Source organism: Periophthalmus magnuspinnatus, chromosome 19, assembly GCF_009829125.3.
Source record: "Periophthalmus magnuspinnatus isolate fPerMag1 chromosome 19, fPerMag1.2.pri, whole genome shotgun sequence".
In the NCBI taxonomy this organism is placed as follows: Eukaryota; Metazoa; Chordata; class Actinopteri; order Gobiiformes; family Gobiidae; genus Periophthalmus; species Periophthalmus magnuspinnatus.
This window is the reverse complement of record NC_047144.1, coordinates 570,739-597,978: the sequence shown is the minus strand read 5'-3', so window position 1 is coordinate 597,978 and position 27,240 is coordinate 570,739. Positions and strand designations below refer to the sequence as shown.

The window sequence follows — 27,240 nt, the reverse complement described above, 5'->3', positions numbered from 1 at the left end:
TTGTTTTGGTGAAAGCAGTATTTAACAATTAAATAAATTAAATATAAGATAAACTACATTAAACATGTCGTACAAATTCGGAGAAGTGTACAGTTTACGAGGTGCATTTGAACAGCGCATGACGCTCTTCCGGGTTGAGGTAAAACTGAAATATTAATGATATTTTAACAATATAAATGACAATAAATGTTATATATACTCAACAAAAACACATTACCAATGTTATGTGGTTAAACAGACATCACGTTAACTAAGTCCTGCTTGAACATTTGGTAAATTACAGAAAATAAACACTGAAGTCATGATTTAATTTACATTTTAGTGGGAAAACGTCCAAACTACAAACTGTTCCTGTTTTGTTTCGTCATATATGTGGATCTTAATACGACGGAGTATAAGGGTCACTTCAATAAAATAAATTATACGGACGCTACGAGAATAAAGTCGTAGCATTTCGACATTAAAGTCGTAATTTTACGTGAATAAAGTGGTGTTTTATGAGAATAGTCTGCTGTTGTGCGTTATGGAGAATTTGCGGCATTTTGTGCAGATAAACTTTCAGCTGGGGTTTACGCACAATGAAATACTGTGTGTTTTATCCCCCATCACCGCACTATCATCAGTATAAGTACTTTGAAGTACTTTGAAGTACTTTGAAGAGACACTGCAAGAGATTGAGTTTGTTTAGTCGGAGGAACAAACAGATTTGGAAGAAATTGCTATATCTGAACAAAAAGCTCCAAATTCTTCATAACGCACTGGTCACTCATTCACACACCAGACTATACTCTCATAAAAATAACACTTTATTCTCGAAATACTACGACTTTACTCTCGTAGTACTATGACTTTATTCTCCTAGTGCCTGCATAATTAATTTTATTTAACTGACCCTTATACTCCGTTGTATATTAATTCCTTAAAAAAACAAAATAAAGAAAAATAAAAAATTATATATTTTTTTAAATTACATTAAATTTTTATAAATTTTATATATATATATATATATATATATATATATATATATATATATATATATATATATATATATATATATATATATATATATATATATATGTGTGTGTGGGGGGGGGGGTGTTAAATGTGATGATACAGACAAAAAAATTACACATAATTTGGTCACAGTAAAAATACAAACCCATTTCTTAATTTTTCTTGTGAATTTTGTGTATTTATTTTTGTTTTTCATGATCTTCCTCCATTGTTGTTTTTCTGTATAAATCCTTAAAATCAATTAAAATAATATGTTGGTTGACTACGACGCCATCGGCCGATTAAACAACCAAACGACTTTAGATCTGCAGCCCTGAATGTGAGCATCAAAACAAAAACAAAACAAAAAGTCAGTGGTAAAACTCTGAATTGTAACGTCTCATCTTTTCTAAACAGTTAAACAAACGCTGCTGTCGCCACAATGAGCTCATTCAGGCTCAAAGTGCTGACCTGTGCGTTCAGTGAGAGCGAACGCAGCGGTCAGAAACTCTCCTCGCTCTTTTCCTCTGTCCTCTCGAGTTCACAGCAGCTCAAACATGGAGTCTGGTGATAAATGCATTTATGATTTCAGTGCAGAGACGCTGGACGGACGCTGCGTTCCTCTGTCCGAGTTTAGAGGCAAAGTGATGCTCATCGTGAACGTGGCGACTTTCTGAGGAGCCACCATCGAGGAGGTAACGGTCTGGGGTTTAACGATGGAGTGACGGTCAGTTTCGATCAGTGTTGAAATAGATTAAATAAAAAACTACAAAAAAGCAAACACTGATACAGATTAGATATGGATCCTCTGCTAAACTTAACCCTAACCCTGTTTTTAGACTGTGGGGACAAAAATTAGACTATGGCCTCCAAGTAGACTAGACTACACCGTATTTCACAGCGAAGTTTATATTTTTTATATTTTCACTTCCTGAAAGCAGCTGGGATAATATTGTTTTGAAGTAACATCACTGCACAAACTCCATTTGTCCCCGACAGTTTTTATTACTTGAGTAAAAGTTTCACATTTTCTGCTCATTACAGAGAGCAGACTACAGAGGGCAGACTACAGAGGGCAGACTACAGAGAGCAGACTACAGAGAGCAGACTACAGAGGGCAGACTACAGAGGGCAGACTACAGAGGGCAGACTACAGAGGGCAGACTACAGAGGGCAGACTACAGAGGGCAGTCTACAGAGGGCAGTCTACAGAGGGCAGTCTACAGAGGGCAGACTAGAGAGAGCTGGATACAGAGGACAGTCTACAGAGGGCAGTCTACAGAGGGCAGACTACAGAGGGCAGACTACAGAGAGCAGACTACAGAGGGCAGTCTACAGAGGGCAGACTAGAGAGAGCTGGATACAGAGGACAGTCTACAGAGGGCAGTCTACAGAGGGCAGACTACAGAGGGCAGACTACAGAGAGCAGACTACAGAGGGCAAACTACAGAGAGCAGACTACAGAGGGCAGTCTACAGAGGGCAGTCTACAGAGGGCAGACTAGAGAGGCCAGTCTACAGAGGGCAGACTAGAGAGAGCAGACTACAGAGGGCAGACTACAGAGAGCAGACTACAGAGAGCAGTCTACAGAGAGCAGACTACAGAGAGCAGTCTACAGAGGGCAGTCTACAGAGGGCAGTCTACAGAGGGCAGACTACAGAGGGCAGACTACAGAGAGCAGACTACAGAGAGCAGTCTACAGAGAGCAGACTACAGAGGGCAGACTACAGAGGGCAGACTACAGAGAGCAGATTACAGAGAGCAGACTACAGAGGGCAGACTACAGAGGGCAGACTACAGAGGGCAGGATACACAGGGCAGTCTACAGAGGGCAGACTACAGAGGGCAGACTACATGGGGCAAAATGTTCTTGATGTATTTTATGTAGTATTTTAGTGATTTTAGTGTGTTTTTTGAGCAAATACAGTTGAGTGTATTTGAGTGTGTCATTTTGCAGTACTTTTCACTTCTACAATAGGATAACTTCCATTTTTGGCCCCTTTTAAATGTTTAATCATCAAGATGGAGTAGTGTTTATTTCAGCCACCAGTCCAGACCAAACTGGCTGCTACAAATATGTTTTTCCCACTGTGAGATTTATAAGTATATTGATCTGTCTTCACCTCTTTTCTACATTCCTCTGCGTGTCTTTATGTGCGATGTTTCGTTCGTTCCTCAGTATCCTCGCCTGAATGCACTCATGGACACGTTCGGTCATCTCAACTTCACCGTCCTCGGCTTCTGCTGCAACCAGTTTGGACTCCAGTCCCCAGGTTTGGAACATAACCTGTAAAATACATGATTTTAACAAGACATATAAAGTCTACAGAGGGCAGTCTACAGAGGGCAGTCTACAGAGGGCAGACTACAGAGGGCAGACTACAGAGGGCAGTCTACAGAGGGCAGACTACAGAGGGCAGACTACAGAGGGCAGTCTACAGAGGGCAGACTACAGAGGGCAGACTACAGAGGGCAGACTACAGAGGGCAGTCTACAGAGGGCAGACTACAGAGGGCAGACTACAGAGGGCAGACTACAGAGGGCAGACTACAGAGGGCAGACTACAGAGGGCAGTCTACAGAGGGCAGACTACAGAGAGCAGAGGACAGTCTACAGAGGACGTCTACAGAGGACAGGGGACAGTGTACAGGGGAAAGTTTACAGAGGACAGTCTACAGAGGACAGTCTACAGAGGACAGTCTACAGAGGACAGTCTACAGAGGACAGTCTGCAGAGGACGTCGACAGGGGACAGTGTACAGGGGAAAGTTTACAGAGGACAGTCTACAGACAGCAGTCTATAGAAGACAGTCTACAGAGGACAGTCTACAGAGGACAGTCTACAGAGGACAGTCTGCAGAGGACAGTCTGCAGAGGACAGTCTACAGAGGACAGTCTACAGAGGACAGTCTGCAGTATAACTGTATTTAGTGAGGGAGGATGAGGACATTATAACACATGATACTGATACTTCAGTTATAACACAGAACACAGATATTTCTGTTTCTCTTTGTGGTGTCAGAGGTGAACCACGAGACCCTGAACATCCTGAAGTATGTCCGACCTGGAGGAGGGTTTGTTCCAAAATTCCCCATTTTTGGACGAATCGACGTCAACGGTTTAAACGAGGAGCCTCTGTTCACTCATCTGAAGGTGCAACTTCCACACTCACTATTCTTCACTTTTACTATTACAGATTTGAATACGACTGTGCGACTCTTAAAAAACTCAAAAGTATCTGTACTTTACTTAAGTACATTTTACAGTGTGTACTTTTACTTTTACTTGAGTACATTTGAGAGCAGTATCTGTACTTTCTCCTCCATTCCACTTTGAACTGAACTGAAAACTAAAAGTTATCAAAATCACCACATTTGAAGATTTATTAGATCTAAAAATCTGAAACAAATACTTTTACTATTTACTCTTTAAGTGCATTTTATACAGGTACTTTAACACTTAATACTCATGTGACATTTCGTTTACTTTTACTCGAGTACTTTTTGATCTGGTATCTGTTCTTCAGTTTCTGTCGTGTTCTTTCTCGTGTTCTTCCTCATGTTCTTCCTCATGTTTTTTCTCATGTTTTTCCTCGTGTTCTTTCTCGTGTTCTTCCTCATGTTCTTCCTCATGTTCTTCCTCATGTTTTTTCTCATGTTCTTCCTCGTGTTCTTCCTCGTGTTCTTCCTCGTGTTCATTCTCGTGTTCTTTCTCATGTTCTTTCTCGTGTTCTTCCTCGCGTTCTTTCTCGTGTTCTTTCTCGTGTTCTTCCTCGTGTTCTTCCTCGTGTTCTTCCTCGTGTTCTTCCTCGTGTTCTTCCTCGTGTTCTTTCTCGTGTTCTTTCTCGTGTTCTTCCTCATGTTCTTCCTTGTGTTCTTCCTCGTGTTCTTCCTCGTGTTCTTCCTCGTGTTTTTCCTTGTGTTCTTCCTCGTGTTCTTCCTCGTGTTCTTCCTCGTGTTCTTCCTCGTGTTCTTCCTCGTGTTCTTCCTCGTGTTCTTCCTCGTGTTCTTCCTCATGTTCTTCCTCGTGTTCTTCCTCGTGTTCTTCCTCGTGTTCTTCCTCGTGTTCTTTCTCGTGTTCTTCCTCGTGTTCTTCCTCGTGTTCTTCCTCGTGTTCTTCCGTGACACTAACGTCGCAGATGCTGTTTCCGCAGGAGTCCCTTCCCTTCGTGAATCCTGTAATTGGCGACATAAAGAAGTTTTACTGGTCTCCGCTCAAAGTCAACGACATTCGCTGGAACTTTGAGAAGTTTCTGGTGGCAGCAGACGGCGCTCCCTACAGGAGGTCTGCGGCATGACTCACTGCACTCACAGCTGTCCCTGAATGTGACACAAACTTTAGGCTCAAGTCCACAGCTCCTCAAACTTATTCAGACGAGTTTACTTTGTTTTTACAGCTCAGTGTTTGAAAATGTTTTAGAAAATACTCAGACTGTTTTTAGAATTTTCTGCCAACAAGAAAAAAACAAGAGATTTACACGTAGTTGTCATTTCTTTGGGCTATTTGCTGTTTATTTTTTTATTAGCTGCGTTAGCTATGATCAGCTCGCATGGAGATGTTATTGCTTCGCCTGAAATGTTCCACAGTATGGCATTACCTTTATCTGTCTTGCATTTATCCAGTTACGCATCTTTACTTGCGTTCTTACCGTCAGCTGGGCCGCCTCTTCACAGATCTGACCTGTAACTTGGCCTAGAGGCGTCACTGACTTGTCTCCATGGAGATAGATAAAATTAATGCCATACGGTGGAACATTTCAAACCATAGCATCTCCATGGAGATGAGCAGAACACCAGAATAAACAACTGAGTCTTCTTTCAGGTACGACCTACACTGCCCCCTGGAGGTCGTCGAGAGGGACATCGCTCAACTTTTGGTTTAGACCTGGTTTAGTCCTGGTTTAGTCCTGGTTTAGACCTGGTTTAGACCTGGTTTAGTCCTGGTTTAGACCTGGTTTAATCCTGGTTTAGTCCTGGTTTAGACCTGGTTTAGTCCTGGTTTAGTCCTGGTTTAGTCCTGGTTTAGACCTGGTTTAGACCTGGTTTAGTCCTGGTTTAGTCCTGGTTTAGTCCTGGTTTAGACCTGGTTTAGTCCTGGTTTAGTCCTGGTTTAGTCCTGGTTTAGACCTGGTTTAGACCTGGTTTAGTCCTGGTTTAGACCTGGTTTAGACCTGGTTTAGTCCTGGTTTAGTCCTGGTTTAGACCTGGTTTAGACCTGGTTTAGTCCTGGTTTAGTCCTGGTTTAGACCTGGTTTAGTCCTGGTTTAGACCTGGTTTAGTCCTGGTTTAGTCCTGGTTTAGACCTGGTTTAGACCTGGTTTAGACCTGGTTTAGTCCTGGTTTAGACCTGGTTTAGACCTGGTTTAGTCCTGGTTTAGTCCTGGTTTAGTCCTGGTTTAGACCTGGTTTAGACCTGGTTTAGTCCTGGTTTAGACCTGGTTTAGTCCTGGTTTAGTCCTGGTTTAGACCTGGTTTAGTCCTGGTTTAGTCCTGGTTTAGTCCTGGTTTAGTCCTGGTTTAGTCCTGGTTTAGACCTGGTTTAGACCTGGTTTAGACCTGGTTTAGTCCTGGTTTAGTCCTGGTTTAGTCCTGGTTTAGTCCTGGTTTAGTCCTGGTTTAGACCTGGTTTAGACCTGGTTTAGACCTGGTTTAGTCCTGGTTTAGTCCTGGTTTAGTCCTGGTTTAGACCTGGTTTAGACCTGGTTTAGACCTGGTTTAGTCCTGGTTTAGACCTGGTTTAGACCTGGTTTAGTCCTGGTTTAGACCTGGTTTAGACCTGTTTTAGTCCTGGTTTAGTCCTGGTTTAGACCCGGTTTAGTCCTAATTTAGACCTGGTTTAGACCTGGTTTAGTCCTGGTTTAGTCCTGGTTTAGACCTGGTTTAGACCTGGTTTAGTCCTGGTTTAGTCCTTGTTTAGTCCTGGTTTAGACCTGGTTTAGTCCTGGTTTAGTCCTGGTTTAGTCCTGGTTTAGTCCTGGTTTAGTCCTGGTTTAGTCCTGGTTTAGACCTGGTTTAGACCTGGTTTAGACCTGGTTTAGACCTGGTTTAGTCCTGGTTTAGACCCGGTTTAGTCCTAATTTAGACCTGGTTTAGACCTGGTTTAGTCCTGGTTTAGTCCTGGTTTAGTCCTGGTTTAGTCCTGGTTTAGTCCTGGTTTAGTCCGGACCCAGTGGCACAGTGACGATCTCTCAGTAAACGCTTGAACCTGCAGCTGATGGATCTGAAGAAGAGGAGTCGTTCTCAGAGTGCGGTGCATTCACTCTGACACAGCTCCTCGGCGCCACCTGGAGTTTGAGACACGGCATCAAAACAAAATCATATCTGAAATAAAAGTGTAAATAACAGTGTTGTGCTGCTTTGTGATTGGCCCAATGATCAGAGGACGATTTTAAAATGTGATGAAATGAGTTTTAGTTTTGTATTTGTTTGACAGTATTTTGTGAGATAAATACACCTGGGCTTTATTGGAACAAAATGAAATGCCATCCCTCCATGTTCTTCCTCTTCTCCGGGGCCGGGTCACGGGGGATCAGTCTAAACAGGGACTCTTTGACCTCCCTCACCCCGGACACCTCCTCCAGCTCCTCCTGTGGGAACGTAGATTGACGGGTAGATCGAGAGCTTTGTCTTTGGACTCAGCTCCTTCTTCACCTCAACAGACGATACAGCGACAACATCACTGCAGACGCTGATCCAACTGTCAGTCACACGCTCCATCCTCCTCGAGAACAAGACCCATAGATACTTGAACTCCTCCACCAAACTCCCATGAGCCTCGAGGACCTGATGGAGAGTATAGAGCTGGTCCAGTGTTCTGTGACCGGGACAAAAACCACACTGCTCCTCCTGAATCCGAGGTTCCACTATCAGTCAGATTTTCCTCTCCAGTCCCTGGAGTAGACCTTACCGGGAAGGCTGAGGAGTGTGATTCCCCTGTAGTTGGAACACACCCTCCGGTCCCCCTTCTTATACAGAGGGACCACCACCCCGGTCTGTCAGTCCAGTGGTACTGTCCCCGACCGCCACGCGATGCTGCAGAGACGTGTCAGCCAAGACCCACAACATCCAGAGACTTGAGGTACTCAGGACGGATCTCGTCCACCCCCGGAGCCACCGAGGAGCTTGAACCACCTCAGTGACTTCAGCCAGGGTGATGGACGAATCCGCCTCTGAGTCCCCAGTTTCTGCTTCCTCCTCTGGAGACGTGACAGTGGGATTGAGGAGATCCTCAAAGTATTCCTTCCACCGCCCGACAACATCCCCAGTCGAGGTCAGCAGCTCTCCACCCGCACTGTAAACAGTGTTGGTGAAGCACTGCTTCTCCCTCCTGAGGCGTCGGAATCTCTTTGAGGCCGTCCGATAGTCCTCCTCCATGGCCTCCCCGAACTCCTCCTAACCCTGAATTCTTGCATCAGTGAGGCGTAGTAGGTTTGAGCCACGTGTACTCATCAGCTGCCTCAGGAGCCCCACAAGCCAGCAAGGCTCGACAGGACTCCATCTTCAGCCTGACAGCGTCCCCTTTTGGTGTCTATCACTGGGTCCTGGTTTAGTCCTGGTTTAGACCTGGTTTAGACCTGGTTTAGACCTGGTTTAGACCTGGTTTAGTGCTGGTTCTGTCCTGGTTTAGTCCTGGTTTAGTCCTGGTTTAGTCCTGGTTTAGTCCTGGTTTAGTCCTGGTTTAGTCCTGGTTTAGTTCTGGTTTAGACCTGGTTTAGACCTGGTTTAGTCCTGGTTTAGTGCTGGTTTAGTCCTGGTTCAGTCCTGGTTTAGTCCTGGTTTAGACCTGGTTTAGTGCTGGTTTAGTCCTGGTTTAGTCCTGGTTTAGTCCTGGTTTAGTGCTGGTTTAGTCCTGGTTTAGTCCTGGTTTAGTGCTGGTTTAGTCCTGGTTTAGTGCTGGTTCTGTCCTGGTTTAGACCTGGTTTAGTCCTGGTTTAGTGCTGGTTCTGTCCTGGTTTAGTCCTGGTTTAGTCCTGGTTTAGTCCTGGTTTAGTCCTGGTTTAGTTCTGGTTTAGACCTGGTTTAGACCTGGTTTAGTCCTGGTTTAGTGCTGGTTTAGTCCTGGTTCAGTCCTGGTTCAGTCCTGGTTTAGTCCTGGTTTAGACCTGGTTTAGTGCTGGTTTAGTCCTGGTTTAGTCCTGGTTTAGTCCTGGTTTAGTGCTGGTTTAGTCTTGGTTTAGTCCTGGTTTAGTTCTGGTTTAGACCTGGTTTAGTCCTGGTTTAGTCCTGGTTTAGTCCTGGTTTAGTTCTGGTTTAGACCTGGTTTAGTCCTGGTTTAGTCCTGGTTCAGTCCTGGTTTAGTCCTGGTTTAGACCTGGTTTAGTGCTGGTTTAGTCCTGGTTTAGTCCTGGTTTAGTCCTGGTTTAGTTCTGGTTTAGACCTGGTTTAGTCCTGGTTTAGTCCTGGTTTAGTTCTGGTTTAGACCTGGTTTAGTCCTGGTTTAGTCCTGGTTTAGTGCTGGTTTAGTCTTGGTTTAGTCCTGGTTTAGTTCTGGTTTAGACCTGGTTTAGTCCTGGTTTAGTCCTGGTTTAGTCCTGGTTTAGTTCTGGTTTAGACCTGGTTTAGTCCTGGTTTAGTCCTGGTTCAGTCCTGGTTTAGTCCTGGTTTAGACCTGGTTTAGTGCTGGTTTAGTCCTGGTTTAGTCCTGGTTTAGTCCTGGTTTAGTTCTGGTTTAGACCTGGTTTAGTCCTGGTTTAGTCCTGGTTTAGTTCTGGTTTAGACCTGGTTTAGTCCTGGTTTAGTCCTGGTTTAGTCCTGGTTCTGTCCTGGTTTATTTGTGGTTATAATGTTTTGGTAGTAAAGATTAAAGTGTATTTGTATTTGTATTTGTATTTGTATTTGTATTTGTATTCGTAGTTGTATTTGTATTTGTATTTGTATTTGTATTTGTATTCGTAGTTGTATTTGTATTTGTAGTGTTGTGTTTCTTTATTCAAACTCTAGGGGGCGCACAAACGCAAACTGAAGACGCGGCGCATGCGCAGTGCGTGTCAGTCCGGTGTAAACATGGCTGCCGTCGGCTTCAGAAAATGGGCCCAGGCGATCACAAAAACCAAAGGATCCGGTCTGAGCGCGGTTCTGTCGGGATGCAGAGCGGGTCGGTACATTCTCAGCCTTTTGGGGGATTGTGCTGTTTCATGTTTTTATAAAAGAACATCCGGGTTTTTGTGTTTAGAGCCTGTAAACGCGGTAACCTTGACGTGTTAGCATTAGCCTCTGTTAGCTCAGGTTCACTTTGGCTCTGGTTTGTGATTCATTTAACAACTAAGATAAAGTAAAACCTTCCAGCGAAATACAATGGATTTAATGTCAGCTTAACATTACACAAGTTTATTTTGTAAACTGTCAGTAAATCCAGCCAATGACATTGTTTTTTGTTGTTTTTTTTAAGTTTTATTTCACAGATGTGCCCTGACCTACACACGCTGCTGCAGATAATCAAACACAGAAACATGTTTATTTAGTGTTTGTGCGCAGAAAAGTCCAAGTTTACATGGTTTACGTGGTGTCAAATTCTCTAAAATGATCAGTCATGTCAGCAGTATTTTAAAATTAAATGAATGTAGAGTTTAATTGTGTAATCCTGCCCATCCTGTGAACAAAGTGAAGTAGAGGGTTAAAAGTCAGACATATTTGAATGATTTTATTATTTACAATGTTTTTAGTGTGAATAATACACATAAGCCTCTACTGACAGAGAAACACACTGATTACAGATTAAATATATTTACCTCACAATAAATACTATATCAACTTACAACTATATCGGAAAAGTACAAGTAGTAAAGTACAGATACCTAAAAATTCTACTTAGGCAGATTTTACAGTGGATATTTGTATTCTTGGTATCTGTACTTTCTACTCCATTATGTTTTTGAACAGGACTGAAAAGTAAAAAGTACTTTTCACACGATTTGAGGTTGTTTTTTTTTACCATGTCCGTGGAAACATCCTGAGTTTAAGCTTCGACTTTGAGCAAAACAAAAATAAATACACAAAATTCATAAGAAAAAATAAGACGTGGATTCGTATTGTTACTGTGACCGAAATATCTGTCATTTTTACTTTTTTTTTTACCACGTTTACAAATGAACACTTGTGTGAAATACTTTTTTTAAACAGGTACTTAAATACATTTACTTAAGTGCATTTTTTCATGTGACTTTTATCTCTAATTGAGTAACTTTTTTTCACTTCTGTATCTGCACTTCATCCGCTGCATCACGTTCAGGACACATCGGACAATCATTTTTGGGGGTCAATCGACTGCTTCAGTGTTGCATTCTGTTGTTAATTTATTGCAGTTTATATTTTTAAACAATATCGTTCATTTGGAAGACTTTTTGGGGAAAGTTCTGCTTTATTATTTGGTTTATGTTCTATATCTACGTCTATATTGCACTTGACTCTGTACATTCATGATACTACGTGCTTCAAGTATCATTTTCTTTACCCACTTTTTGCTCCGCTCGTTTATTCTGTGGAGGCCAGACTCCTCTATTACTGAGAAACTGTGATCAGACCCAGGCCCGTCTCGATAAGACATTTTGAAGTGCGATAAATACTAGTACTATACTTAAGTAAAGTACAGATATCAATTGTTTCAGCTTAAATATTTATCACAATCGCCACATTTGAAGCTTTGTAAGACTCAAAATCTGTGAAATACTTTGACTTTTTAGTAGTGATGGGCGAATGAGGCGGAGCTCCAGAGCACGTCTCGTTCTTTCTGAAACAAATTGCTCCGGAATGTTCGAATGTTCCCCTCACTTCTGTGGTTTGACCAGCGCTAAACTGCTACAGGATAAAAGATGCACCGATATGTGTTAAAAACGTCGTGTAGTGAGGAGTATTGTGTGACGTTAGTGCGGATTTTGGCGACTTTGGGCATTTGTTTCATTTTCGATGGCGTCTACGAGTGGAAAAAAGACGCGAGGACGCCTTAAAATACTGGGAATCACATAAAATACAGTATCCTAATCAAAAATATCTTTGTATACGGCATCCTCCGTTCCATGTGAGAGTATTTTTTTCCAATTGATCGTCGTTGTTGAGCCAAAGAAGATGTCGACTAAAGCCTCATGTGTGGAAAAACTTCAATTTATATATCACATGTTTTTATTAAATAGTTGTATTTCTTTTTTAAATGTTCAAAATAGAATATATACTATTTATGACTGAAAATAAAATAGAAAATGGGGTTTCAGGTTCTCAAATCACGGGGTGTGTGCTGTTTGCAATGGTTAAATTTGTCCACTAGAGGTCAGTGTTTCCCCTCAGACACGTCGAACCGTTTGAGACGATATTGAGACTGAGCCGTTCTAATACTTTTACTTAAGTAGATTTGTATGATACTTTTACTCCGCTGTCTGTACTTTTACTTCAGTAACAAAATTGAGTACTTCATCCACCGAGTCACAATCGGCTGCAGCTCGAGAAGTTCTGATCTAATAAGTTGTTTTGTGTTTCTAACCTTTTATGTCGCAGCCTCTGGGCCGGCAAAGGGCGCACTCCCGGGTCCGTACCCCCAGACCCCAGAGGAGAGAGCCGCGGCTGCCAAGAAATACAACATGAGAGTGGAGGACTACGAGCCGTATCCGAACAAGGGCGAGGGGTAAGAGCGGCGCGTGCAGTAAACACGTTATAAATGTAGCAGATATAAGAATAACAGCACATTTTTCAGACGGGCTTTGTGATTAGAAATGCAATGTATGTTTTAATAAAAGGAAAAACTGAGAAAAAGACTGAAATATTAACTGAAATATTAACACAAGAGTCACATTTCAGAACATGTTTGTGCAGATCTAGACGTTTTTACGCAGAATAGGACAGGAGATGTTTTTCTTGTTTGTGGAGGAAATGGTGGTACTTCAAAAAAAAAAAACGCAGAGTTTTAGATGTTGCCGTTTTTCAGATGAAGTCACAACATTTTACAGGCCAATAACGCAGCGACTTCTGGGCTCTAGTCACAATAGAAATGATCAGGTTCCACATTTGTGAATTGAACTTTTGTAGATTTCACGGCGAAATAAAAAAATGTAATAAACAGGAGAAACTCTCTTCTGTCTGAGAGCGTCACATTTCAGATCTGTACTTCACTAATGCCCCGTGTTTAATGGTTTTCTTGGTTAAAATTGATTAGAGATGGACTGATATATCGTTTGGTTAAAGTATCGGGCCGATATTTGACCTTTTCCACACATGGGCTATCGGTCTTAAATCTCCAGCACAGTCTGATACTTTGTTTTGGTTGATCTGCTGCTTAAAAAATACACACAAAACTTTATATTTACACTTGAATATGAAGGAAATAACTGCACTAAACAGGACTACACTGCTCTGCTGAAGGTTAGTGGTTAAAAAAAAAGTTTGGAGCTCATTTAAATGATATAATTTGGGGAGAAAAATTTAAATCGCCCCAAAAATATCGGAAGATCTTATCGTCCATTGGTTCCTCTGAATTCTAAACAATCAGTATCGGCCATGGAAAAAAAACACGTATCGATGGAGCTCTGATTTTTATATTTCACTATTTTGTCCATAAATCAAGATATGAACATTAATAACAGACAAATCAGGCGCCTTCTCTCTAGCGTTAGCAACAGGTTTGATTGACAGCGTTGCTAAGGGGCGTTACCTTCAACATCCTCGCTCCTGATTGGCTCTTAAACTCTCTGTGTAACTCCTAAAACTCCTCTGCCTTGATGAGCTGTAATAAGACGATTGACCACAAACACTGTGTAATATTGGATGTGTATTTTATCAAAGTTGTTCTGTAGTTAATGGAGAATATGAAGTGACGTGACATCAGGTGTTTTTCTGATGTTTACGAGGTGAAAGACGAGATCCAAGCCACTCAAAAAACACTCTATATTATATTTAATTAGTTCTGTTCTGATAAAACTCTTATAAAACACATTTGGGATCATTGTTTCCCAAATGCCGTTTGTGTTTAAATGAAATAAGTCATACTGTCGGTCTCTGGTATCGTTGATATCGGGGATCATCGATTCTTTAAGCCAAAGTATCGACATCGGTATCAGAACAGAAGCAGCTGCATCTCGACAAAACGGGGTGAAAAGTGAGACTGTAGCAGCTCGAAAATGAGACGAAACAGTGGGTAAGGCGGTTCTAAAAATGTGAATTTGTGAATAAAACAAATGGTCAAAGTGCAGAGGGCGCCGTGTCCCGCTGTGGGACAGGTCACAGTCTGAGACGCACACACACCTGGTCGACAGGTTTAAATAAACTCGTGTGTTTAGATTCAGTTATGATCCAAAGAAGCACAAAAACATGAGTAAAACAGTTGAACTCCAAAGGGTGCGGTTTGAGATCAACAGGTTTGAATAACTGGTGTTTTTTTCCACAGTTATGGTGATTATCCGATGCTGCCGGACAGATCTCAGCACGAGAGAGACCCGTGGTATCAGTGGGACCATCCGGACCTGAGGAGGAACTGGGGAGAACCGGTGAGGAACCAGAAGGATCTGTGGAGTGAACGCTTTGAGCTGTTTACACCACAGACGTGTGTGACGAGTGTGACGTCGCCGCGGGCCGAGCGTGACGTCAGCAGGACCGTTGAGTTTCAGCAGCAGCAGGACGGTTGAGTTTCAGCAGCAGCAGGACGGTTGAGTTTCAGCAGCAGCAGGACGGTTGAGTTTCAGCAGCAGCAGGACGGTTGAGTTTCAGCAGCAGGACGGTTGAGTTTCAGCAGCAGCAGGACGGTTGAGTTTCAGCAGCAGCAGGACGGTTGAGTTTCAGCAGCAGGACGGTTGAGTTTCAGCAGCAGGACCCTACAGAGCCGTTTCTTCCTGGTAAATGTGGGTTGTCGTTTCAGATGCACTGGCACTTTGACATGTACATCCGTAACCGCGTGGACACGTCTCCCACCGTCGTGCCCTGGGCGTCCATGTGCAGGCAGCTCTTCGGCTTCATCGGGTTCATGCTCTTCATGTTCTACGTGGGGCAGAAGTTCCCGTCGTATCAGCCTGTGGTGAGTGACCCGGTGTTTGATTAAAGCCACAATATGTCACTTTTCTGACAAATAAAACCATGTTTTTTGTTTCATATTTGTTCTGTTTATTGCTCTGAAAAAGAAAAGCGTGTGTCCTGACTGTGAGGCGCTCGCATCTCCACAAACCTGACTTGTGTTAGACCTGGGGGAGGGGCTGCTGCTTGTTTCCATGGAGATGTTGTTCCTTTGGCTAAAAAAAGTCACAGTATGACACAAAACCAATTTATCTCCATTGAGAATGTTCCAGAGTTTAACTTTATATCTCCATGGAAACCTCCATGCAGGTGACGAGCCACCTCCAGAAAGTCACGTACTGTAGCTTTAAAGTGATTTTGAGTCTTATTTAAAGCTGTTGTTTTAGTTTGATGTAATTGTGTTAATAATGATCCTGATCAAATAAACTTTATTTAAACTGAAGTTCAAATAAAATACTGATCATTTTAATTTTAAACAGGACTGGGTTTAGACCTGGTTTAGACCTGGTTTAGACCTGGTTTAGACCTGGTTTAGACCTGGTTTAGACCTGGTTTAGACCTGGTTTAGACCTGGTTTAGTCCCGGTTTAGACCCGGTTTAGACCCGGTTTAGTCCCGGTTTAGTCCCGGTGTAGTCCCGGTGTAATCCTGGTTTAGACCCAGTTTAGGCCTGGTTTAGTCCTAGTTTAGACCCGGTTTAGTCCTGGTGTAGTCCTGGTGTAGTCCTGGTTTAGTCCTGGTTTAGTCCTGGTTTAGACCCAGTTTAGTCCTAATTTAGACCCGGTTTAGTCCTGGTGTAGTCCTGGTGTAGTCCTGGTGTAGTCCTGGTGTAGTCCCGGTGTAGTCCCGGTTTAGTCCCGGTGTAGTCCTGGTTTAGTCCTGGTTTAGTCCTGGTTTAGACCTGGTTTAGACCTAGTTTAGATCTGGTTCAGTCCTGGTGTAGTCCTGGTGTCATCCTGGTGTAGTCCCGGTGTAGTCCCGGTTTAGTCCCGGTTTAGTCCCGGTGTAGACCCGGTGTAGTCCTGGTTTAGTCCTGGTTTAGTCCTGGTTTAGACCTGGTTTAGACCTGGTGTAGATCTGGTGTAGTCCTGGTGTAGTCCTGGTTTAGTCCTGGTTTAGTCCTGGTTTAGACACACCAGTATAAACAGATTGAGGTTATTTTCCTCCAGTGTTTTTTTTTATTTTTAGTGTCGACTTAATGATTCGTGGTTTTTGTCTCTGTTAGAATCAGATTTTCAATTCTTCCTCGTGACATGTTCCACATTAACAGTTTAATCTAATCTAATCTAGTCTAATGTGAGTTTTGTTTTCGTGGCAGGGCCCTAAACAGTTCCCGTACAATGACCTGTACCTGGAGAAAGGAGGAGACCCCGAGAAGGAGCCAGAGGAGGCGAAAAACTACGAGATCTGAGCGTTTCACTCCCGTCTCGTCTGTACATATTTGTGTTCAATAAATCCTTATGTGACAATACATCATTTTCTGTGTTTTTGGAAAGATTTGACCTTGGGATTGTCGGCGTTTTTAAGTCTTGTTGCACTTTGACTTTTAAGAGCAGATCCAAAAAACACAAACGTTTATTTACAAATGTGGTCCCAGGTTTGTGTTTTTCACAGTTTTTAAAAAGGAGGTTTTATTTGTGTAACTTGTGCAGTTACATAACGACGTGTGAACTGGACAGACTCTGCACAGGCGACACGTGGAAATATCACAATGTTCCAAATGAAGGTAAAAAGTGGAGTATTGAATAAAAGAGTAAAGTACAGCTGTACACATCTTAAACTCTGCTGTCCTCGGGGCCCCTAAGCAGCTGAGCCTGAAATATGTTTATAAACTTTCAAAATACTAATAATAATGCAAACTGTTTAATGACCCGAGCTTTGGAAAGTAGATGCCACTGCTCTGTTTATTTTAATACATCTACGTTCTACTTAGAAAACTTTAAAGTTCATTACACGTGCAAACTGTTCAATAATAAAATAATAAGCTTTGGAAATTAGACTTGGCCATTTCTTATTACATCTCTCTATTTACATCTATTTATCCATCTATTATTTTAATTTTATTTATTTATTATTATTTATTAATTTGATCTGATTTATCTTAATTTTCTGATTTATCAGATTTTTTTCCCCCATAACTTGCACAGTCAAAGTTGAGCTGACATCATCACTATTATTATTATTATCATCACTATTATTATTACTATTATTATTATTATAATCACTATTATTATTATTATTATCATCACTATTATTATTATTATTATCATCATCACTATTATTATCATCATCACTATTATTATTATCATCATTATTACTATTATCATTATCACTATTATCATCATCACTATTACTATTATCATCACTATTATTATTATTTATTATCATCACTATTATTATTATCATCATCAGTATTATTATCATCATCACTATTATTATTATCATCATCACTATTATTATTGTTATTATCATCATCATCATCACTATTATTATTGTTATCATCACTATTATTATTATTACTATTATTATTATCATCATCATCACTATTATTATTATCATTATTATTATCATCATCATCACTCTTAGTATTATTATTATTATTATTATCACTATTATTATTATCATTATTATCTATGTACTGATGTATCTATTTATCTAATTATCTATTTATTTATCTGATTCTTTTCTCTAACTTGCCCGGGCAGAGTTGAGCTGAGGTCGCGGTGTCGCTGTGAGTTTTTTGTTTGAGTTTTGTCCGCGCGGAGCCTCCGTAGCGCAGTGACAACACGACAGCACTTTGGCCGGACTGAGCCCGTGGCTAAAGCTAACGCGAGTCTAACGGGGAAATCCGCGCTGTTTTTTGGATGTGACTCGTGTAATTGTGATCAACACTTACCGTAAGTTTGATTTAACGTGTTTCTGAAGTCAGACGTGTTTTTAATCACCTTGTTATGTTTAAACATTTGGAGAAAAGTCGCGCCTGGGTGGTGACCGGTGCTGGATGCTAACGGCGAACAGCGGCTCAGTTGGCAGAATTTCTTTATGAAAAAATAACTTGTACTTCATCAATATTATCAGTCCGGGTGTTTTAAAAAGCTGGATAATGTTGGCAGTAAATACGTGGCGTTGTGGTCGCCCTTGGGCTTTGGTAGTGTTTAAAAATGTAAGTTTAAAAGGGTAAAACACATGCAGCTATGTTTGCTAAATGCTAATGTTTTCAGTCAAAGCCCTGAGCATTAAATTACACAGTTAAATCAAGTGTGTATTAGCAGCGGGGTTAGTTTGAAGTGATTTTGAGACTGTTATGGTTGAACATGAGTGGAATAAAGTGCATAAATGTGATGTGGCACCGCCCATTTCCACTGTGGTCAAACTGTGTCTCATTACACATGTGAGACACATCTGCAGCTTTATTTTGTCTCATTACACATGTGAGACACATCTGCAGCTTTATTTTGTCTCTTTACACATGTGAGACACATCTGCAGCTTTATTTTGTCTCTTTACACATGTGAGACACATCTGCAGCTTTATTTTGTGTCATCACACGTCTTTATTTTGTCTCATCACACGCCTACATCTTTATTTTTAATCCCACCTTTACAAAAACAAAAACGTGCTTTGTCTTATATTTATCCTCTTTCCAAACACTGACAGAATTTAGCAGATGAATTAAATATCGATAGATTAGATATCGACAGATTAGATTCGATATTAGACGATGTTATTGACGAGCTGATAGTCTTTTCTTTTGTAAGATTCATGATTTTGTTCATGGTCCCTGACAAATAAAGGATAAAGAAACATATTTACACTTGTGCTATTACGTACAGTTACCACGTTAAACAAAACTGTGAGTGTAAAGGGTTTTATTTTTGCTGTAGAGTTGTGCGTTTTGACTCGTGTCTAATTGTGTTTTTGATTGTGAGGTCTACAGCCAGTCCTCGGTCTGGGAAAAGCTCGTGGTTTGGAGCAGAGGTCAGACTTTTAGTAGAGCGTCAGATTCAGTGAGCCGCAGGTTTCGATGCCGCGATTCCAGCTCCAACAGAAAAAGCGCTGTATAAAAATGTGATTGTTTAACATTATTTTTGTATTTTAAATCTATTGTTTATGTTCAGGGAATATTGAAAGTCATTTTTTTAGACAAATTTAAATTGAGCTGACATTTGTGATTGTTGTGTCATATGTTTGGTCTCGAACTTGTGGTTATAGATTTTATTTTTATAAAGTAATAATAAGTGATAAATATTGTAGTATATTTTAAGGGAACATCGTAGTTGTTTCACTGTATTTAAATGTGTTTTATGTAGTTGTTTCACTGTATTTAAATGTGTTTTATGTGTTTTATGTTGATCTGTCGACTGTCGCTCTCATTCTTTCCACACGTTTGGTTTGTTTGTCCAGGATTCGTAAACGTTCGTCTGCAGAGGAAGATGAGGCTGAAGGAGATTCAGAGGACGGCTCACCAGGCCTGGAGTCCTGCAGGACACCACCCCATTCACCTGGCCCTGGGTACAGAGACACACAGAGACACACAGAGACACACAGAGACACACAGAGACACACAGAGACACACAGAGACACACAGAGACACACAGAGACACACAGAGACACACAGAGACACAGGACACCACCCCATTCACCTGGCCCTGGGTACAGACACACAGAGACAGAGAGAGAGAGACAGAGACACACAGAGACACACAGAGACACAGAGAGACACAGAGAGACACAGAGAGACACAGAGAGACAGAGAGACACAGGACACCACCCCGTTCACCTGGCCCTGGGTACAGAGACACAGAGACACACAGAGAGAGACACACAGAGACACACAGAGAGAGACACACAGAGACACACAGAGAGAGACACACAGAGACACACAGAGACACACAGAGACACACAGAGACACACAGAGACACACAGAGACACCACCCCATTCACCTGGCCCTGGGTACAGAGACAGAGACACAGAGAGACACAGAGAGACACAGAGAGACACAGAGAGACACAGAGAGACACAGAGAGACACAGAGAGACACACAGAGAGACACACAGAGACACACAGAGACACAGAGAGACACAGAGAGACACAGAGAGACACAGAGAGACACAGAGAGACACACAGAGACACACAGAGACACACAGAGACACACAGAGACACAGGACACCACCCCATTCACCTGGCCCTGGGTACAGAGACACAGCGAGAGAGAGACACACAGAGACAGAGACACACAGAGACACAGAGAGACAGAGAGAGACAGAGAGACACAGGACACCACCCCATGCACCTGGCCCTGGGTACAGAGACACACAGAGACAGAGACACACAGAGACAGAGACACACAGAGACAGAGACACACAGAGACAGAGACACACAGAGACACACAGAGACACACAGAGACACACAGAGACACACAGAGACACACAGAGACACACAGAGACACACAGAGACACACAGAGACACACAGAGACACACAGAGACACACAGAGACACAGGACACCACCCCATTCACCTGGCCCTGGGTACAGACACACAGAGAGAGACACACAGAGAGAGACACACACACAGAGAGAGACACACACAGAGAGAGAGACACACAGAGAGAGAGACACACAGAGAGAGAGACACACAGAGAGAGAGACACACAGAGAGAGAGACACACAGAGAGAGAGACACACAGAGAGAGAGACACACAGAGACAGAGACACACAGAGACACACAGAGACACACAGAGACACACAGAGACACACAGAGACACACAGAGACACACAGAGACACACAGAGACACACAGAGACACACAGAGACACACAGAGACACACAGAGACACACAGAGACACAGGACACCACCCCATTCACCTGGCCCTGGGTACAGACACACAGAGAGAGACACACAGAGAGAGACACACACACAGAGAGAGACACACACAGAGAGAGAGACACACAGAGAGAGAGACACACAGAGAGAGAGACACACAGAGAGAGAGACACACAGAGAGAGAGACACACAGAGAGAGAGACACACAGAGAGAGAGACACACAGAGAGAGACACACAGAGAGAGAGACACAGAGAGAGAGACACAGAGAGAGAGACACAGAGAGAGAGACACACAGACACACAGTCCCTTAAACTGGGACTAAACCATGATTAAACCGGGATTAAACTGGGACTGTGAATGGCAGATGGACAATAATACAGCAGAAAATTCCAGGCAAAGTAATAAATAAGAAAGTAAGAGCTCAGCACCAGAAAGGTCATGGTCCAGTGAAAAGGCTGCGTGCGCACACAGGTACAGATTTTCACCACATCACACTGAACAAAAAAAGCCGATGGCGTCGTGCCTCTGTTTGCAGCCGCGTTACCGTGGCAACGTCCAGCGTGCACAGGACACGCCTCTAGCTACGACCGTGTGACCGTAGTGTTAGCAGTGCTGGGAGTAAGAGCAGAAGTAAGAAATTATGAAAGCAAGTTCCTCTTTTCCCCAAGAAATCAGTTTGCACTTTGATTTTGTGAGCTCTAGTTCACCGAGTGAGGTTTGGAAAGAAAAAGAACTGGTTTGTGTAGGTGTTGGACAGAGGTGGGAGATGTATTTGAAAACGATCATGTCAAAATTGTGGTTTTGAAAATGCAAAAACTATCAAATAATAACTTAAAAAAGTCTCGACCATAATCGTTCATGAGACATTTTATATAAACACCAGAATGTGCAGAAAAGTGACTTCTCCGTGATCGTCTCTTGTGGATCACTGTTGTTTTTAGGTGTATTTCCAAATATGAACTCAGCTGTAAATTCACCCCATTTGAACGCTGTGGGTGAACATCAAAAACATCTTCTACAGTTGTACAGTTTTAGACATTTGGATTCAGTTTGTTCTTTTTGCTTTTCGTCCCGTATTTATACCTGATCCAGACCATTTAAAGGCGCCTTTTTGCACATTTCTCACAGCTTGCGGAAATATTAACTCATCAGGATAATGAAAAGTACCAGGATCTTAATGTTTGTCAGTATCACCTTGTCTCAGTCTGCGTGTGTGGTTACATAACTAGTTTATTTCTAGCGATTTGGAACAACTTCCGCTGAAAGAAACGGACAAATATACAGAAAACAGGATTTATAGGACAAGAACAGCAAAACACCAACATATCCCGTCTGTCTACTATTAAATACCAGGGAGGAGCGGTGTGTTTTCAGCCTCGTCTTAAACTGAGAGGATCTGACAGGCAGAGGGCGCTGTTGCGTAGCTTAGTTCCACATACAGCTGTGTTTTTTTACACACATGTCAACAAAAAAAACACAACTTGAGTTTAAAACATTACTCTGTCTTGTTCTTTGTCCCAGGCACTTCGGCTCAGCAGCTGGACGCCTCGTTCAACACCACGGCCGCTCTGGAGATCTTTGAGCTGGATTTCTCTGACCCTTCACTGGACATGGAGCTCAAAGGCTCTGTGCCCACGACCAACAGGTAAAAATGGATTCTGTTCAACTTTACAACTGTGTAATTAATGAGGTTTGGACGTGCATAAGACAGTTTCATGTTTTTTTAATTCTGATTTGGCTTGGTGGGATTGTACCTGGGCTAAATATTTATATTGGAGACGCAAAAAACGGGCAGAGAGGAGCGGAAAACGTGCAGAGGGGAGCGGAAAACGTGCAGAGGGGAGCGGAAAACGTGCAGAGGGGAGCGGAAAACGTGCAGAGGGGAGCGGAAAACGTGCAGAGGGGAGCGGAAAACGTGCAGAGGGGAGGCGGAAAACGTGCAGAGAGGAGGCGGAAAACGTGCAGAGAGGAGGCGGAAAACGTGCAGAGAGGAGGCGGAAAACGTGCAGAGAGGAGGCGGAAAACGTGCAGAGAGGAGGCGGAAAACGTGCAGAGAGGAGGCGGAAAACGTGCAGAGAGGAGGCGGAAAACGTGCAGAGAGGAGGCGGAAAACGTGCAGAGAGGAGGCGGAAAACGTGCAGAGAGGAGGCGGAAAACGTGCAGAGAGGAGGCGGAAAACGTGCAGAGAGGAGGCGGAAAACGTGCAGAGAGGAGGCGGAAAACGTGCAGAGAGGAGGCGGAAAACGTGCAGAGAGGAGGCGGAAAACGTGCAGAGAGGAGGCGGAAAACGTGCAGAGAGGAGGCGGAAAACGTGCAGAGAGGAGGCGGAAAACGTGCAGAGAGGAGGCGGAAAACGTGCAGAGAGGAGGCGGAAAACGTGCAGAGAGGAGGCGGAAAACGTGCAGAGAGGAGGCGGAAAACGTGCAGAGAGGAGGCGGAAAACGTGCAGAGAGGAGGCGGAAAACGTGCAGAGAGGAGGCGGAAAACGTGCAGAGAGGAGGCGGAAAACGTGCAGAGAGGAGGCGGAAAACGTGCAGAGAGGAGGCGGAAAACGTGCAGAGAGGAGGCGGAAAACGTGCAGAGAGGAGGCGGAAAACGTGCAGAGAGGAGGCGGAAAACGTGCAGAGAGGAGGCGGAAAACGTGCAGAGAGGAGGCGGAAAACGTGCAGAGAGGAGGCGGAAAACGTGCAGAGAGGAGGCGGAAAACGTGCAGAGAGGAGGCGGAAAACGTGCAGAGAGGAGGCGGAAAACGTGCAGAGAGGAGGCGGAAAACGTGCAGAGAGGAGGCGGAAAACGTGCAGAGAGGAGGCGGAAAACGTGCAGAGAGGAGGCGGAAAACGTGCAGAGAGGAGGCGGAAAACGTGCAGAGAGGAGGCGGAAAAACAGGCAGAGGGCGAGGAGGGAGGAAGGAGGGAGGGGAGAGAGGGCAGGCGAGGAGAGACACACCTAAACAAACAGGTGTGTTAGTTTCAGTGTAGTTCACTCCTCCCTTCAAATGTTTATCATAGTTTAAGTCTCGGTTTGTGGAGAAAAATACAAATACACATGAAGCAGCAGTGACAGAAGCCCGTCCAAAATCCAGAGTCATTTTACACTGACACCGTGTCAAAGTGTCTTTACGTCTGAAAACACTTGTGTTTCCTCTCTAGAGTTACACTGTCTGCTTAAATAAAACACCACTGCAGCTCGTGAAATACTGTTGGACCTGTTCACATCTTCACCATCATTTAAACGATGAAAGTTTGTTTGTTTGTTTGTTACGCTTCACCAAAGTTTTGCTACTTAAGTAAAAGTATCACATGAAAAAAACTGTTTAAGTACTCAAGAGTCAAAAGTAAAAGTATTTCATAAAAGTGTGTAAATGTCGAGATATTGATTCAAAATGAAACGGCGAAGGGTGAACCGCGATACAGCGAGGGACAGCTTAATTATTTACAGAATAAGAAAGACGTTAAAATCACAATATAACAGATCCAAGCTAATAAACCGCGTTAGAAGAATCGTCTAAGCGTGTAGTTTCTGCAGGTTGCACAGTCTGGTGTGGGTGAACTTTGGCCTCGGTGAGGACGGTTCAGGGGGCAGACTCGTGGCCGGCTCGGAGAACGGGACCGTCTCCATTTATAAACCCGAGGCCATCGTCTCCTCCGCTCCCGACGCTCCCGACGCTTCCGACGCCGAGGTGGGATCGTCCAACAAACACACCGGGCCGGTCCGAGCGCTCGACTTCAACCCTTTTCAGGTAAAGTATAAACGTCATCAGACATCATCAGCCTTCTCCTGTGGGGGAGGAGTCAGTATTGTGTGTTTTTTTAAAATAATAAATATCATTCAGCGGCGTAAAAACAGATGTGTGTTCACAGAATAACCTCCTCGCGTCTGGAGCAAATGATTCAGAAATCTACATTTGGGATTTGAACAACTTCAGCAGCCCCATGACGCCCGGAGCCAAGACACAGGTCAGTTTAATGGAGCGTTTGACCTACTACAGTTATACTACAGTTATACTACAGTTATACTACAGTTATACTACAGTTATACTACAGTTATACTACAGTTATACTACAGTTATACTACAGTTATACTACTCTAAATACTCAACTGTTTGTGTCATAATAGTCTTCTGAGTGTGTTCAAATGGTCTGTAGTAAAGTTCAACGGGCAGTATTTTGTTTGTAGTAATACATTTTTCAGATATAATTTAAACGGGTTCGGGCGGCGGCGGGAAAAGAACCATCACTTTACCTGAAGTTTGTTGTTTTTATCACCCGTGTAAAAGTGCAGACGTGTCAGAGTTAATAAAACGTCTGATAAACGTCACCATAAACACACACGGCACATTCAAACTGCACTGATCCCAAACAAAACTCACGCTTTCACAGCAGCAGCACGTTAAAGATGAATGTGTGTGTTTGACGTGTGACGTGTCCCGCGGGACGTCCCACGGTCACCGCTCTGTCCTAAAGCTCCTGTGTGTTTGTGCAGCCCGCGGAGGACGTGAGCGTGATCTCCTGGAACAGACAGGTGCAGCACATCCTGGCCTCCGCCAGTCCCAGCGGGAAGGCCGTGGTCTGGGACCTGAGGAAGAACGAGCCCATTATAAAGATCAGCGACCACAGCAACAGGGTGAGAGTGTGTAACCGCGGCAACGGGGTGAGAGTGTGTCTGTAACCGCGGCAACGGGGTGAGAGTGTGTAACCACGGCAGCGGGATGAGTGTGTAACCACGGCAACAGGGTGAGAGTGTGTAACCACGGCAACGGGGTAAGAGTCTGTGTGTAACCGCAGGGTACCAGTGCAGCGTCTTCAGAACTCATTTATGATCACACTAAAAGGTTTTGTTTACAGTTTTGGTTGTGAACAAACACAAAGTTTCACTTTGAGGCTCCAGCTCCAAAACGTCTCCAAGTTTATGATGAACTATTTGTACCTTTATATGTATCTTATTACAGAGGTTCGTCTCTCGTCCTTTTCACAAACTCTTTTCTTGAATAAGCATTGGTGCAGAATGGCAGCCACATCTGTGTGTCTGCCCCACGGCGGCTGTGGCATCTGTAGCGTTGACTGTGATGAAACTGTCTACAGAGAAACTTCAAGTACAGTATAGACGGTATTAAATATTGAACTGTTTAATGTGTGTGTGTGTGTGTGTGTGTGCAGATGCACTGCTCAGGGATGCTGTGGCACCCGGACGTGGCCACTCAGCTCGTGTTGGCCTCAGAGGACGACAGGCTCCCCGTGATTCAGATGTGGGACCTGAGATTTGCAACCTCCCCTTTAAAAGTGCTGGAGAACCACACCAGGTACAGGTCTAACCTGAACACCTCCAGGACTTCTGTCTCTCTCTTTTGAGCTTATAGTTAATAATATTTAAGTTATGGAAAATAACAAAAGTGAAACAAAAGGACATGGGCTCAAACCCGCTGCCATGACAACACTGAGGATTATCATTTTCTTTACTTCCGTGTGTGTTTAATGTTTCAGGGGTATTCTGTCCATATCCTGGAGCCAGGCCGATCCAGAGCTCCTCCTCAGCAGCGCCAAAGACAATCGTATCCTCTGCTGGAACCCCAACACTGGAGAGGTAAGAAACTCAGAGTAACCGCGAAAATATGAACCAAAACGGGACGAGACACACGGGGGAAAAAAGATTTAATCCTCCGTCTTTACGTTTGATACGGTTACAACAGAAAACGCTTTAAACTCTTTAAACCCCGGTTTTTATCTCGCAGTGACAGGACCAATATTGACACAAATAATAAGTTCTGAAGTTGGTTAAAGAAGATCGAGAAACAATAAGATGTAAACTAAAAAAAAGAAGACGCCTGATTTGTCTGTTATTAATGTTCATATCTTGATTTACAGATACAAAAGTGAAATAAAAACCCCAGGATCATGTAGAGGGTTAATACGAACATTTAAGACCAGAATGAAAGGTGGTCGTGTTCAGGCATTTAAAAACCTACGATGAAAATGACCTACTTTTGTCATTTTTTTTAACTACATCAACTCATAAAAACAACTGAACCGCTATGTGACCAGAACTGTGAAATGATCCGATTATTGTAAATTATTTGAAAATGGCATCTCGTGGTCGTGGAGCCCGTTCCCGTCTCGTCTCGTCCCGTCTCGTCCCGTCTCGTCCCGTCTCGTCCCGTCTCGTCCCGTCTCGTCCCGTCTCGTCTCGTCCCGTCTGCGTCATGTAAAAGCCTCAGTCTAACCCGTTTTCTTTCCGCTGTAGGTGATCTATGAGCTTCCGACCATAAACCAGTGGTGCTTTGACGTCCAGTGGTGCCCGAGGAACCCGTCTCTTCTGTCCACGGCCTCGTTCGACGGGATGATCTCCGTTTACTCAGTGATGGGCGGCAGCCTGACCCCCCAACGGCACAGCACCGTCCACAAGGTAACGCACAACGCCCTCTTTAATACCACAGAGATGTAAA

General features: G+C 43.3%; 4 protein-coding genes across 6 annotated transcripts in view; all 4 read left to right on the top strand.

Moving 5' to 3' along the window:
• LOC117387127 (paired box protein Pax-2-B-like) overlaps positions 1-1,439 on the top strand; it is a 35,943-nt gene extending 34,504 nt beyond the window's left edge. Inside the window, exon 8 of the mRNA XM_055229798.1 lies at positions 1,411-1,439. Within this exon, the coding sequence (XP_055085773.1) occupies positions 1,411-1,439 (29 nt within the window). The remainder of the gene's footprint in view (positions 1-1,410) is intronic.
• A 91-nt stretch (positions 1,440-1,530) lies between these two features.
• gpx9 (glutathione peroxidase 9) lies at positions 1,531-6,780 on the top strand. Its single transcript, XM_033984397.2, has 5 exons — positions 1,531-1,688; positions 3,173-3,266; positions 4,015-4,145; positions 5,146-5,276; positions 5,814-6,780. Exons 1-5 carry the CDS (start codon positions 1,551-1,553, stop codon positions 5,872-5,874), a joined length of 555 nt encoding a protein of 184 aa, XP_033840288.2. The 5' UTR covers positions 1,531-1,550; the 3' UTR covers positions 5,875-6,780.
• A 3,187-nt stretch (positions 6,781-9,967) lies between these two features.
• On the top strand, positions 9,968-16,935 carry ndufb8 (NADH:ubiquinone oxidoreductase subunit B8). The gene is made up of 5 exons (XM_033984395.2): positions 9,968-10,085; positions 12,476-12,602; positions 14,358-14,457; positions 14,826-14,981; positions 16,295-16,935. Exons 1-5 carry the CDS (start codon positions 9,995-9,997, stop codon positions 16,385-16,387), a joined length of 567 nt encoding a protein of 188 aa, XP_033840286.2. The 5' UTR covers positions 9,968-9,994; the 3' UTR covers positions 16,388-16,935.
• An 807-nt stretch (positions 16,936-17,742) lies between these two features.
• The window catches only part of sec31b (SEC31 homolog B, COPII coat complex component), a 29,125-nt gene continuing 19,627 nt past the window's right edge, over positions 17,743-27,240 (top strand). For 2 of the 3 annotated variants that reach the window (XM_033984326.2, XM_055229691.1), the window contains exons 1-9: positions 17,743-17,873; positions 19,381-19,488; positions 22,323-22,446; positions 24,327-24,540; positions 24,662-24,757; positions 25,284-25,424; positions 25,958-26,100; positions 26,282-26,381; positions 27,039-27,200. In XM_033984326.2, coding sequence (XP_033840217.1) covers positions 19,410-19,488; positions 22,323-22,446; positions 24,327-24,540; positions 24,662-24,757; positions 25,284-25,424; positions 25,958-26,100; positions 26,282-26,381; positions 27,039-27,200 — 1,059 coding nt within the window. In that variant the 5' untranslated portion in view covers positions 17,743-17,873; positions 19,381-19,409. Of the gene's footprint in view, positions 17,874-19,380; positions 19,489-20,828; positions 20,851-22,322; positions 22,447-24,326; positions 24,541-24,661; positions 24,758-25,283; positions 25,425-25,957; positions 26,101-26,281; positions 26,382-27,038; positions 27,201-27,240 lie in introns of those variants that run through there. The other variant, XM_055229692.1, reaches the window with a different exon arrangement.